The 15,776-nt window shown below is 41.4% G+C and overlaps 1 protein-coding gene across 1 annotated transcript in view; it reads left to right on the plus strand.

The window, feature by feature from the left end:
• Positions 1-8,420: 8,420 nt before the first annotated feature.
• The window catches only part of sorcs2 (sortilin-related VPS10 domain containing receptor 2), a 235,948-nt gene continuing 228,592 nt past the window's right edge, over positions 8,421-15,776 (plus strand). Inside the window, exon 1 of the mRNA XM_028429592.1 lies at positions 8,421-8,786. Coding sequence (XP_028285393.1) covers positions 8,457-8,786 — 330 coding nt within the window. The 5' untranslated portion in view covers positions 8,421-8,456. The remainder of the gene's footprint in view (positions 8,787-15,776) is intronic.

The following is a 15,776-nucleotide window of genomic DNA, read 5'->3' on the forward strand; positions in this document are numbered from 1 at the left end:
CATGATTACCACTCACCAAATCCTTCTTGCGTACCTGCTGTATGTTAAAAATGTACCTTCTATATGTGCCTTATTCTATCCCTCACTGTGACTCTGGCAACAGAGTCACACACCTTCACTTAAACACACTTTCACACACACAGACACTCATTCAACCTGCAACACACACACTTAGGCCTACACACACACACTCACTTCTCCGACGGCACGGAGTAAACACCTTTCCTCGACGGCGCGAGGTCAAAACAATTAAACACAATTTTCAATACATAAAACACAACTTAAACAATAGGCTATATATTTTCTTCTCTTTTCTCTTTTCTCTTTTCTCGTGATCCTTTTTTTTGTCTTTATTATTTTGTGATCACTGTGACACTTTTCCTCTGTGTGACCCTTTTTTTTTATTTTTTAAGCTTTAGGCGGTCATCACTGTCGTTTCAGGGGTCATCAAATCCCACGGGCTTTCAACCGAGCTTTATCTATATTTGCGTCCAAATATAGCGGGGGATGCCACTCCCAATGACATAACGCTCATTCACGTTATTGTATTAACCCTTTTTTTATTCTTTTTATTTTTAATTGGTTAATATCTCTCTCAGTGTCACTTTTCCTTTTTCTCTTTTACTTCATCTCATTTTCTCTTTTACTTCATCTCATTTTCTCTTTTACTTCATCTCATTTTCTTTTACTTCACTTATTAAGACAATCTGCCTCTTACAATTTGAACTCTAAAACACCGTACCCATCCCAGTGACTACTTAATTTAGATTGTCCAATGTGCAGAATTTTGATTAAACAGGTATCTGCTTACCTTGTTATTATTGGCCAGCCAGTAGTCACTCCGTCAGGCAAGATGTCATTTGACCCACACTCCTTCGAGTCCCTGTTCGGGCGCCAAATTGTCGGGGTGAAAATCCCCTTGTTTCCTTCTGATCACCCCCTGAATTAGTTTGTAAGGAAGGAGCGGATAAATTCTGGTCTCAAAATTATAATTTATTAAACAATGAGGCAAATTCTGAGTCGCAGAGCTCTGGGTTGTTGCACACAAAGAACCAAACAAGAACAACACAAGAACAGGACAACCAACAAGAACAAACAACCACACAGCAACAACGAACAATGCAACAACAACTGGACATGGAATTCACACATTGATATACCCCATGGGCGTTCCTGCCTGCCGGCCCACAGGGGCATCTACCGCCCCCCTGCAGACCCTGGTTCATACAGCAACTAGACCATTAGTGTTTACTGCCAAATAAGGTAAAACTCCAATTCCTTAAATCTCATAGGTTGTGAGTCCGATCTGGGGGTGACCATAAAACTGGGCACTCAGGAGAAAAACACATTCCTTTAGAATCTGGCTTTTATCAGGTCAAAGGTGCTGCTGTCCTTAGTCTGAATTTATGACCATCTCGTACCAACCGGAGCTCTCTCCAGAGAGCAGAAAAACAACTGATCTCATCTGCCACAGCCTGAACTGCAGAAAACAACGTTATATGACATACTATGAAATTACTTATTAATACATTCAGTATCCGCAAATTACTTTGATTTTCTATAAAACTTCCTAACACATAAACACTTATGAAAATCACATTATTAAGCGATAAACACATATAAACATGAATACTTATATATCTGAACACACTGCATGTTAACACCATGCAGAATAAATTCTTTCACCCAACAAAAGCCACAAATGTAAAGGAAAATTGGAAAAAACATGGACCTAAAAGTTATAAATATACAGTAAAACTATAAAAAAGTTATGAAAAAAATGAATATTGACATCCGACATATTGACATAGGTATAGCTGAACCTTATCAGCTGCTTGCTGGGTTTAATATCAGGGTTTAAAGTGCAGAATCACCATGATTATAATGATCATTATCCATACTGTTGCAGCTCCTCCTTATGCACCACTAGTTTTAGCACACTGTGTATAAATATGAGCCTGAACAATGTCTTCATTTCTGCATTTGTCACACAATGAGAGTTACATATCCATTTCGGAGCAGATACAGTCCTCACAGAGGGGTTAACACGGCGGCTCTGATTAGCCCATCATCCTTGAAGGTTTATTGTAGGTCAGTGTGATTGCTCATAGAATTAAACCTGCCTGTACAGCTCCACAACTCACAACACATTCACTGTTCAGAGGCATCAGCATATCATCCGTTAACATATAGACACTTTTAGGACTCCGTGCAAGCAAACACAGATTTTGCTGTGTACACACATCTGCCAAGTGCTGCACACTACACTGTTAACTTCTCATTGTAAATCTGACCTTAAAATGTGGGCAGAAAGTGCACTCCCAGCAGTGCGTAGAAGTCTGGGTCAGTACGGTGCAGTCCGCCGTGCACACTTCGCTATGCATGAAGGCGCCAACACGAAAACACTCATGTTTATTTGCCCTGTACAAGTGTGCCTGTTCATGCACCAGTGGTGACGGGGGAACGCAGAGGCGTTCAATCCAGCAGCCGAGGTGAGATATCAGCCTCGCTGCTTTTAATCTGGGATGACAGAGTGTGACCACAAGGGGACGAAGAGAGGAGGGAAGAGAGAGGCCGCGGCCTGGTCCCTAATAGATGGTCACACCTTTTAGGCCATGCAAGAGGAGATATGAAATACTTGTGTGTGTGTGTGTGTTTTGGCATTTTGAAGTGCGTCAACCATTAGGTGCCTCATTATGTGGGTGGAACATCCTATTAAACTGTGTTAGACATTTGCCATTCACAGAATCAAGATGTGTGTTTATCAAGGGCGTAGTTTTAGCATGGATGGAGGTGACGCGTCCCCACCAATGTCCAGCGATTACTAAATTGTTAACACCAATAACTTGACCCCCCCCCCCCCCCCAAAAAAAACAAACAAAAAAAAACAGATTCTTATTGGGTGCAGGAAGGGTTAAATTTCATTCTTTTCTGGCATCCTACCAATAGATATCTTCCTGTCATTGGTCCTACCCAAAGCCCTTGATATTCTGATTTGATTGGGTTATATCAAGGGCGCCACTGTACCGTAACACATATGGCCATGCGATTGGCTGTGCTTTTCCCTGCTGTCATGTGGTTGGCAGCGCATAGATTTTCTATGATGATCAGCATCATGTTAATAGCTATAGCTCGGAAGTTAATGTGTTAATGTAAGCTGTAGAATCACATAATGGGTTAACACTGTGTTGTGTAAGGAATTGTCTTGAATTCCATTAAAGATAGTTTTCAAAATCTCCTACCCTATGTGAGAATCAGCCAGATTTAAAAAGTAAACACATGCCCCTTTCTCTCGGAGCTCACCCCGAAGCCACGCCTCCCAATCACTTGGACGCACATTACCTAAAGACGAGCTGCGGTCTGTGACTTCGGCCATCATACACGTACCTCTCTGATGCACGCAGCGCAGGAAAAGATTGACAACCAGCCAATACTTCGTGCAGGGTCGTCCCGGAGGATTGGCTAGTGTTTTTAGCATTTTATAGCTTCCACAGATAATTAATATTCTTCATTTTAATGCAAAACTGCCTAACTAATTGGTTGCTATCGGCTTGTAAAGGGAAGTTACACTAATTTAACAAAAAATGCATCAGAATGAAATCTCCTACCCTACCTTTAACCTTTTTTAGCATCTTGTTGCGCATTGATTTGATTTTTCAGCCTCATTTCCAACTTAAATATAAACATTAAATATATTGTACAATAGATAAAAAAATAAATAGCCACAAGCTGACCATGAGCTAAAAATGGATTTTTCCTGTAGGAGTCATGTGACAACATCAGTTTTAGTTGGATGCTAATAATGTGTAACCAGACAGCAGGCTGCTAACACATCAGCTAGTTAGAAGAAACATTCACAACCACCTGAAGAACTGTGTCTTTCATTCAGCATGCATCAACTAACAAGCTATTGCAAGCTAACACACAATTAGCAGAAAGAGAAACTGAATTGATGTGTTTGTGCTGCTCCTGAATCTAATCTTTTGATCTCAGAAAACTCCTTGAATCCCCAGAGAAGCAGGGCTGACAGCCTTTGGGCCACAGGTGTATGTATATATAAGCTTAAAATAATGTCATCATCTGAATCTACACCATCATTCAATTGATGATGAATGTATAACATCTGGACCCCCCAGGTCCGTACTAATTGCTGACATCTATGTCCGCCTCCGCTCTAAAAAGCTGCTAAATTTAATTCCACTCTCTATCTCTTTGACCCCTCAGCAAACTAAATTCAGTAAATATTTGATGGCCCCTCATTGATGAAGAGCCCGTGGCAGCGCTGTGTGTTTGTGTGATGCGCAGATGAGAAGTATGGATGGTCTTGCATCATCTCAGAGCAGAGACAGCTCAAGGGGAGGCGAACCTTGGACTGCAGGAGTCTAGCTTGTTTCGCATGCTGCTGTTGAACGTAGCTTTGTCATGAAATTTTCATGGATAATTGGAAGTTATGAAGATTAATGTGCGTTAGTTGGACAGAGTCGCAGGAGAGATGGAAAAGACTTCCAGCAGCGGTCTGTGGTGTGGTGATCCTTTGATACTGATGGATCACTTCATTCACATGCTGTCAGTGTGGTGCTGTATTTCCTGTACTGTGCTAACATGTCCCAGAGGAGCTGCAGTCTCTAATCAGGGAATGCATAGAAGCAGATCTAATTGTATGTTTCAGACTCATTGCTGTAACCTTCCACATCCACTAAAGAGAACCTCATACCTTCATTTTTAAGATTAATAGAGCCAGTTAGAAAATGTGTAAATGAAAATATGAAAAAGTTTGGCATTCTCTTTAGATTTTGTTTGTTTAAAAAACAATGCAATTATAGCAAAAGTTGTGTTTTACTTAATATTCTTTGTTATTAATCTTTTTATTCATTCAGGAAAAAAAACAGAATATACATGTTGCACTTTTTTTGTACATATCTTAATGATAATCCAGATAATGTGGCAAAATAAAAGTAGAAAATGTACGTATCTTTAAGTATTGGAAGGAAAATACAATTTATCATTTACAATTTTTAACTCACACTAATTAAAAAAGAAAAATAAGAAACAAATATGACAAAAAATTTCACTCAGCTATAAAAATTATTATATAATAGCGACAGATAAAGAAATAAGGACACACATGTATAGTGAGAGTTGTAGGAGTGAGAATTATATATAGAAACAACAAGAAAGAGAAGAGAAAAACAGCCAAATGAGTGACTTAATATTCTAAAGGTTTGTCTTTTGGTTTTCATTATCTCAAAAGGAGTTCTTGATTTTTTTGTTTTTTTTTTAAATATTTTTAAATTTTCCAGTGATTTCATTTTCCTCTGTTAAACGTTCTCTTCAAATCCTTGTGTAGATTTCTTTGCAAGGGTCTTCTTTCCACAGGCTTTACCATTACTAGCAAAATGTTTCAGTTTCAGTTTCTCATCACAGATTTACACAGGAATGCATGTTGTGGACTGGATTGAGCGTGAGCATGTGTAATAGCCAGATTTGAAAATAGGTCTGAACGTATCCAGCTTAAAGTCTATCCGAATTCAATCCCACTCTAGCTGGATTGATCTTCTTCAGCGTGAACGGGGCCTTAAAAAATAGCACCATTTAAAAAAACAAACAAAAACAATCACTGCCATAGTAGTTTCTTTTCACCCATATTCTTTTTGCCTCTTTGAGTCTCCATAGAAAGTTCCTGAAAGCAACACTTCCTCCAAACGAGTGTGATAAATGAGTTTACATTTTCTGTTTAATTTCCACAGTAATTGCTTTCCATGTTGGGCTTGTTAATTTTAGTAAAACAGACTCTGTTTCTCTGCAGGCTGCTGCCTTCCTTCCTGCTGTCCTGCAGATCAATTAGATCACAGGGCTGTTTTGATCTGTGGATTCTGACTGGTTTAGGTGAAAAATATGCTGCATTTTGATACATACAGAATTATTAATTCTGACTGAATTATTCAACAATTTGGCTGCTGAATAATTCTGTTGATCTAATAATAAGTCGCACTGCATTACTCAGCTGTAGTTGGCTTTGACTGAACCCACTGTGGATTTTCCAGGTGTGCAGTAAGAGATGGACACTATAAAAAAGGAGCAACATGCACACACAATGATGTGAAAATGTGTTTTTTGTGTCACACTGATGCGCCTCCTATCAAATATTTAAACAGACTGTGCTCCTGTTCTGCCACTCTGGCACCTGATCCACGTCCAGCTGAGGTAAGGACAGCGCTCCCTCCATTTATTCCCAGTCGGCAGCATCAACAGAAGGACTGACATGTAAATAATGCATTGAGATCACTTTTTAAACACTGATACTGCTACAGGCCACTAAGACCATACATCTTTCTTTTAGGAGAGCTTCTAATGAAATAGTCATTTCCAACCTGCCTCTTACAAAATGCATTCAAATCCTGTCATGACCGTCAATCTGACAGTCCTCATAAGGCTGACAAGTTGATGTGGAAGGAGGGAGAAGAAATGATTTGAAGTTTCACACTATGTTTGAATTTATTTTGTAGTTGTAATAATAATATATTAAAAAAAACAGGCCTGGATTGACTAAAGAGGTGGCTGTGGGCTGCAGTGTGAACACATTTCTTAAAATTCTTAAAAACTCCCTAGTCCCTAGTCACTGTTGTGTGTCCTTGGGCAAGGTACTTTACCTGCATAGCCTCCAGTGTACTCACTGGTGTATGGCGCTCTTTGCTGGGCTGCCTTAAGCAATTTCCCCATTGTGGGACTAATTAATAATAATAAATAAATGTATTTTGTCTTGAAAGTACAACTTTAAAGTTTGACCATGGAGCCTTAGACACCACTTCAAGAGTTACCATGAGGACCTATATAACTCTACTACCTCTTTTTTGACAGGTCAATAAGTCTCACATGTCCCCAAAATGTATGTTTCTAGTTTGAGCTCAACTGCTGCACAGATCCCTTAGTTTGCAGTACTTGTATACTGCCATTTTTGTTTTTTGTTTTTGGTGCTTGTAGCTTTAAATGCAGATGAGCTAAGGGCAGTAACCTGCTGGTTCGTTACATACCATAAAAAGACCAAAAAAAGCAAAATTGCCTGTAAACACTGTACACTTTTGAACTAGTCAGGGGTGAGATTTAGCCCCTTATGATGTCATAAGGGGCTACAAATTTGAATGGCTCATTGTGAAAGGGTCATACCTTATACCTTTAGGATTCAAGACACACTCAGGCCGTGTTATGTTATGTAAACATTTTTATATAATATTGTTATACCAAGACACCAGTGACTCAAATTTCCATAAATGAATTGCTGCACAGCAAACATCACTTTTGGTGGAGGTGGTCTTTTAAAGTTTGATCTGGTAATACAGTCAGCACGATGAAGAAAAGGTCAATCCTCTGTTTATATGAAAAGACATCTGACCTCCAGCCTGCCAATCCTGACCCACAAGTCATAGTCTGATCCAGTCTCTACCATTAATTGGATGGGGGGGATCAAATGTGACCTCTGACCTCTCAGCCAGCTGGCTACTAAAGCACACAAGCAGTGAAGCAGAGAGGAGGATGACAGCAGTGACATCACCGTTTTTGTGTTTTGGGTCATCTCAGTTTTTGTCTTTTAAATTGAGAGCAAAGATCAAATAAACAGAAAGGTAACACAGTGAGGATTTAGGAACAACTGTCTCTGAGCTGATCCACTACTGACCTGAAGGATTTACAAATTACCCTCAGGAGTTAATTATGATGTGAAGACTAAGCTGTGTGGGTTTTTGCATGTTCAATCTGTGACTCTATTTTTATAGCTGTGGTGCTGTCCAAATATGAGAATTTGATGTTAAAGAAAAAGTCTGAAGTCTGACTTAAAACTTTAATTTAAAAAAAAAGTTGGAGTGAAAAATTGTGACCTTGAATTTGACTAAACTCAATATTATGAGGGAGAAAAAGGTCAGAATTCCAGTTCAAGTGGGCCTAATACTGTAAATACTAATTGACCTTCAAGAGTCACTGATCAAGAGTTCACAATTAAAATTAGAAAAGCTCAGAAAAGTTAGTATTTCTTAAAAAAAAAGAAAAAAAAAGAAAAAAGAAAGCTCTTGAGAAAGAGTTTATCATAAACGTTTTTAGATCGGATACCTCTGTAGAAGCTCCATGTATAGTACATAAAATGTGTTAGAGCTAACCCTCAGTATATTTCTGAATTCCTCATATGTGACATGTTATGAAGATGGACCGAGTTCAGTCGCAGCGCGGTGCAGCTGCAGGACAGCAGAGGGCACCGCTGCGCCGTCCTGTGGATCCATCTTGGCACAGAGACGCGTCCACGTTGTTCCCACTGTCTGCCTGCGCTCCAGTTCCCCTCCCTCTCTCTCTCTCTCTCTCTCTCCCTCGGCTTACAGCCGACAGTATTACAGTACACCTATCTATCTAACACAAGCATCAGCAGTATCTCCATCAGTCTCCGCGATACGGGCGCTACTACGGCGCAAAGCATGGCACCTCTGCGCCCCGAAGAACCTCTCCCAGCCGCTGTGCACCTCTGCGTTTTCTTGTTGACCGCCTCGGCCTGGATGGCACTGCCGGGACCCGTGCGCTGTGGTACCGGGGCTTTAAACCGGCGTGGCGGGGAGGATCGTACGTTTGACATGGGTGGCGGAGAAGGAGGCATGGAGGAGGAAGCCTTCAGCGCGGGGCTCATATCCCGCTCCAGGAGAGCACTGTCCTGGGATAAACAAATGTCCCTGCTCAGCAGCTCGTTCGTGCTCAAAGGGGATGCAACCCACAACCAGGCGATGGTCCACTGGACAGGAGAGAACAGCAGCGTAAGTAACCTGCCCCCTCCTCATCCCGTCCTGTCCCGTCACAATCCGCTGAGTCTGTCACCCCACATCCCGACCATCCCTCTCTTTGTCATCTACCTACATGCATCACTCCAAGCACGGCGCACATCGCCACAAACAAGTTATTGTTCTCAGAGAGGGCTGCTGCTGCTGCAGACGCACGTTGCGCGGCTGTCAGCGAGGCGGAGGCGCGGGCTGGGTTTTACGCATCCAGGTGGTCCACCTGGACGCGCAGTGGTTGTTATAAAAGGCTTCAGGACCTTTAGATGTTTTCAGAATATGTCTAAAAAAATATGCCACCTTATACTTCCATTAAATCACATAGTGGTTCAGGGTCACGAGCAGCGGTATTGTTTTCTGTTTACAGTGCGCTGCTCAGCGTTCAGACTGAAACTTATATATGTATGTAATTAATACATACCTCATCTAAGTGGGAGGCATCCATTTGATGTCCAATTAGTGACTCCGGGAAGGTCCCCAGAGCCCACTTTGAAGCCCAACCACTCATGCTGTAACATTCAGGGGGGCTAGTCCAAGGATGCGTCTGTGAGCGCACGGAGCGAGTGTGGAGACACGCAGCGCGCGCTATACACAGCATGGTGTACAGTCACACGAAGCCGCGACTGAAATATTGATGGAGCTTTCTATCCGTGAATGTTGCAGCGCTTGTTTTTTTCTTTGACGAAACAGCTTTTTATGCATTTATTGCGCTAAAATATAGGCCGATGTTGCACATATCACAACAAGCAGTGATGTCAGCAGATACCAAAGTAGCACAGCAATAAACTCACCTCCTGTAAGAATAATTAATGCATGTTTGGGTGATGTCAGTGAATCAAACCTGGTGTGAAGAGTGATTTTTATTTATTTTTTTATTTATTTTTTTTCTCTGGGCTCAGTCCAGTAAGAGCAGCTACGCAGTGTAAACAGAGCCGCCTTTGTGATGGATATTGACAGATGCCGTGGGGTATGGTGTCTGGTGGGGACATCACTTGCAATCAGAGGTTTGTTTTTTTGTCATTAGAATAACACATGGCTGTTTTACTGACAGTGGCTGCTGGCACCCCTGGGAAAACATGAAAGAGACAATATTATGATGATGAAATGGCTTTTGTTTACATTGGATTTTGTATGACACGTTTATTGGCAAAATCAAACTTGTAGATAACATACAGATCAAATATAGGCAGCTGTACAGGAATGTTGGAGGTCATGGAAATTTGAGACATTTGAAATTATAAAGATCCTGCAAGTATAGCAAAAAAAAAAAAATACGTTCAAGTTTTCCAAAATCCCTATGAGGGTGCATCAACTCAAAATAAATTGACAAACTTGACAGCCATGACTAAAGCAGAGAATAAACTGAAGAAAGTGTTAAAATGACTGAGGAGTCCATACTTTAAATCCACTCGGCATTTACTACAGACTACTGAGCATGTGGACATCCCATAGGTACGGTGTCTGTTGGAGTCCAGGCAGAGCACAAACACAACCATTCAGTAGAATAATTTACAGAAAGTATGTAAGTATGGAAGTATGGAAGACAGCATGATAAAGAAAGAGCTGGAATATGGATTAAGATTAAGATTAAAATTAATTAATGTCGGCCCAGGAAAGTAGCAAGTTAGTCCAGCTTGCTAACATTGGCACTGCTGCTCTCATACATAGGCGCCTTGATAAATCTTCACTAAACTAATGGCTAGCACAATAGCAACCTGCTAACGTTGCAGCGTGATTTTAAGTGACATTGAATGAGCACTACAAAACCTGATGTGCTCAAACAAACAGCCCAAAGTCATTTTTGATGAAGAGGCTCCACAGTTCAGTAATGACTCGTGGGTTTCTAGTACTTTGGCATTTAATACTGGGCATTTAAGTAATAAAAAAAAATTGACATTCTCTCAAAGGACTCCGGCCTGATGAACTTCCCCGTCTACATCTGTGTTTTTTAATCGAGGCAATGAGTCCGCAGGGATCTCAGCGCTCAGGCTCTGCCAGCCACTGGAACTCCAAGTCTGACTTATCCTCAATTAACTTGGCGTGGGTATGTACTCTGAAAGGTCGACGAGACCGAGTTCATCCCAGCCTAATAAACACAGACAAATGGTGCCATTCAATTTCCCTAAGGCTGGCATTTATGAGGTGCGTGCGGATTGATGGAAGAGAGGGATGTGAATCTCACATTCAGATGCCAGATGATAAAGGGTCGACAGCACGGAGAACTTCCGCTGTCACATCTGTCTTGATGATTGGTTGTCACTTTTCAGGACCTTCTGAATATAGCAGCTTTTCTAAAAACATACACTTCTCTCTCTATCTTGTCCTTCCTTATGATTCAGTCTAATCACCACATCGCTGCATGTGAAGTGTGTGTGTCTGTGCTCTGGCTGACTTCCCACTCTTACCAGTGTTTTTGACAAAAAGGTGAAATTGAATGTAGAAGGTGTTATTGAAAACAGCTCCTGTGTGTTCCTGTCTGTCCCTGCAGCCGCCACAGCAAAGCCTTGATAGGTCAATTGATGGCCGTGAGCATCAGAGAGCGTTTCCCCTCTACAACCACCAGAGTTTTCTCTGAAAAGAGTGTGTGCGTGTGTGTTTAACAGATAAGAGGAAGGAAATGTTTAAGTAAAAAAGAATGAAGGATGAAAAAGCAGTAATTACAACATACCTGCTTTCCATTCAGGTTCTACATCAACATTAAAAAATCATGTTAAAGGTCAAAGCCACAGCACCTTTATGGTATTCATGAACCTATGACTAAGTCAGAATTTCTATTACTCAGCCGTATTATGTGTCTGTAATTGTACGTAGCAAATGTGGATGCATGCTACATCTCTCATTAAGTAAATATCAAGAGGTAAAAAGGCAACATGCTTGTTTTATCACAAAGTTTAAGGCTGAAGTATTTCCTTTATCTTCATACACTGCATTTCTTCATGTTAAAATCCAATATTTAAACCCACCACTGGTGCTATAAAGTCATCAGTTGTAACTGTTGCTAAGAAAATTTTTTGTAAATAATAATGGAAATAATCACAACAAAAGCACCAAATTAAATGCTGCCTAGCATCTTTAATTGTCTGTGGATTATTTTAATATGTTGAGAAACTCACATTTCCATCAGCAAATGCATAGAGTGATTAATCTGTGTCAGGTTATTGGCACTAGTTAAAGGTGCAGTCCGGTAATTTATTGTTGCACTGTTATTAAGCTGACACTCATGCATGAGACACAAGATATCTTGTCGCGGCTGCTAACAAGGTAGCTAAATGAGACTATAAGGGACGACATGTGGATGTTAAAAGGAGACTTTCTTAGAAGTAGCTATGCTAAGCTGTGGTGATGGTGATGCAGTTTGTTTACAATGTATCATTTATTTCTTGTAGTTTGTTGATAGCGTATCATTAGCTTAGCTTTTGTCAAGGGAGGGACAGAGGATGATGGAAAAAAGCACCACTGTATTCTCTGTCTTTCTGCAGTAGTCTTGTTTTACTACAAATACACTTAAACATTTTACATCTGATCCTTTAATGTAGTTGCTCTTCGGAGGCTGTATGTTTCTGACATCTAGAAAATTAAAAATGCATGCAAGTACTGGGTCCTGTAAGACATCCTGTAAAGGGACATGAGGCTGCAAAACATGATAGCAGCCCTCTGAATGAAGAGAGCCTGCACTATTGAAAGGACTCTCTTTGTGTGTGTGTGTGTGTCTCTCTTCTCTCTCTGAGTTGTTGACTCGCCTGGGGGAACTCTGCTGTGTTCGTCTTCCCTCTATTTCTATCTCCTCCCTGAGTGATGAACAGCATCACTGTATGTGTGTGTGTGTGTGTGTGTGTGTGTCCCTCTTGTGTTCATCTGTATTGGGGAGGAAACCGCCCTCAGCATTTAATAGGGTTTCTCTGTTTTGCGTAGATCAATTGTTTAGCGGAGGAGCAGATTACACATTGGCATTGCGATCACAGTTTGTGTGTGTGTGTTTGTGTGTGTTGCTGATTCCTGGCTGCCTGTTCCACAGTAGCCTAAGTGATTAATGAGCAGCTAAAGGGGCGCTGACAGTCCGAACTCTCGGCCCACCCTCTACCCCCTCACTGGGGAATTGTGGGTAATTTTTGCCACTTCCTGGTTTAAGAGTCCTCCAAGGTGGAAATGAATAAGAGCAGAAGAAGAACGCTGGCTATGTGGAATTGCTGAGGTGTGCAGCTGGCAGACCAGCAGGTCCAGAGCCGAGTGTTAGCTCTGCTGCCTCTCTTGTTTTATTGATGTGTGTAAAATGATGCTACTCAGAGTGGTTGGGTTGTGTTGCACTTAAAGCAGCAGTGGTATAAATGGCTGCTCTTTGTCCTCCATGTTTGGCATCATTACTAGCACGCCAGATTCATCATCCATCCTATATATCTCTCTCAGACTGTCTCTCCATTCATGGTGTCAAGGTTCTTTATTTTCTATACATAAGGAATAACAAGTGATGCCATCTCTAACTCTCACCTACCCTCCTGTCATCTCTCTGCCTTCAAGTCTGCAAGCGTCTTTTCAGGTGCAGGGATTATCCACCTACAACATACATCTAATCTAAACATTTGCGCTGGCTGAATTTAAATAGAGGATTTAGAGGAGGCCATAATGTTTTGTAATATGGCGCTCACCTTTATTTGCATGCTAAGTCAGGTCTCATGCAGGTGCGTGTACACACACATACTGCTGTAACAATACACAGTCACGCTCTGCGGTCACACACACACACACGCACACTCACACACACACAAGTCTCTGGGGTTCTGACTTAATGTGAAAGGCATTTGTTCACGCTTCACATACTGAACAGACAGTTCATTTGGCCCCTGGTTGTTCTGCGGTGGAAAATTGTTTGCACATGTGACGAGAGCCTTTCTCGTCATTTATCTTGTCTGTCCTCGTTCCTCCCGCTTCAAGAGACACTCCAAAAACCCAGACTGTAAATCATCCCACTTGTTTGCTCCGTTCCTCTCTCCTTCTAATGTGAATCCTCTGCACTGTATCCAAATGACACTCATGTAATACAGCCATAGCGACAGGCCCACCGACCAACATGGCCGCCAGGACACATTCATGCACGCTGTGCTTCTTCCTGTCAGGGATGATTGATGCCTGTCCTGCATTCTGTCAATGTGAGGGTTTGACAGATATATCTCTCTGATCTTATGTTAATCTAGTATTAGCGCAAAAGGCATATTTTTTCAGTTAAAACACTGAAAAGCAATGTTTTGAATTTTAAATCATAGTCTCAACAGAGACTGAACCACATTTGCAGCACGATAATATAATATTTTTATGGGTTATTTAAGGATTTTGCACAGAATCATTTTGAGACATTTGGTCATGGCATCGAAGAAATCGGCCCCCAGGAACATTTCTGGCTTTATGTTTTCTTAAAATTGCTGACATGAATTACATTCTTCCCGCTGCATTTGTAGCTGATACTACTGGAGACCACTGAAGTATAACTCTATAAACAACTGACAACAACTAGGGATGACACGATAGCAGTTTTTCATGTCCGATACCCACACTGATATCGGTACCACAAATGTTAGTATCTGCCGAAACCCAATTTCCACTCCAATACCTTTTTCTAGTCTTTTAAACTAGTGTTAAATCATATATTTGTATGGATTCCTACACACTAGCGTGGCCCTGCAAGTTAAGCTAAACGTTTACATGACAGCAGTACTCAGTGACACATGAACACTTCGTATAGACATGCAAAGCATCATAATATTTGTATCAAAAATTCAAATTGCTTGTTGGTCCCACCCCTTACCTCAGTGTATGTATCCAAGATGGCGGACATTGGGAATGCAAAATTCACTCTTACTAGGCTAGTTTTCTAAGCCACCCTAGCTTTGTTATTGTTGTTTCAGTTGCTGTAAAAAACAGCCAATGGATCCCTGACATTTGTAATTAACCTACTCTGCTTGAAAAATTGTAATATTTCCCTTTATAATACACACTCTATATGTTTGGAGATTGTTAGGGAGGAGTGCTGTCTCTTCACACAGTTCTGTTATTATATCAAATATAACCAGACTGAGCAGACTTAGACTTAAATATTTTCTCTGGAAACTGTCAGAACATACACACATAGAAATGCTTCTAACACTCATATCAGTGAAATCTAAGCTGTGTACCTGGCATGGCAGAATGCTAATACATGTATATCTGTGTGTTATCTGTTGGCAGCATTGACATGGACAACAGTAAAGAGTTAATTGTCTGCCACATAAAAGCACAGCAGATAATGGAGCTCATCCGCTGATAAGATCTTCATCCAAAGCCTTCCTGTTAGCATGGCCTCGGCATCGGCACAGCGCCGCTCTCCACCACTTGGCAAACATTAGTGTTTGTGACAATGGCTGCCTCACCAATGAGACCTTGGGAAAGTATTCGGAGCAGCGTATTACTGTAGGGTTACTGTCTAATTAAGTGATGCCAGGTGGATGCTGTTGTTGTCTGTTTGTTCCTGTGTGTTCTTTTAGCTTGGCTAGCTGCAAAGGCTTACACAGCGAGTGTTTGTGTGAATGTGTGAGTGTGTGATGAAGCAGCAGGGAGGTAGTGGTAACCAAGCGGCAACTAAGCTGGCACACACGAAAGCCCCTCGTCCGCCTGAACATCCCAGACATTCTCTGAACTTTAGGTCCTTTGTTGCAGTGCAAAAATACGAGCAGCATGCGTTCATTGTTCTTCCAGTTTTGTGCCTGTAAACAGAGGCCTTGTTTTGTGCTCTCCTCGTCGTCTTCTGCAGTTCTGCTGTCATGGTTGAAAGTTCCTGCTCCTGTTGCCCTGGCAACCCCACTCTGGAATCCTGCCGGGGTCTTCCAGTGGTGTAGTTCCTGATCTGAATTCAGAGTGGCCCCCCTCATCTGACACTTCTGCCAGGTCCTGCATATTTTTGAATATAGCTCTGGCATAAGCACACGCTTGTCATATTCAGATTGG

This window comes from Parambassis ranga, chromosome 18, assembly GCF_900634625.1.
Source record: "Parambassis ranga chromosome 18, fParRan2.1, whole genome shotgun sequence".
Lineage (NCBI taxonomy): Eukaryota > Metazoa > Chordata > Actinopteri > Ambassidae > Parambassis > Parambassis ranga.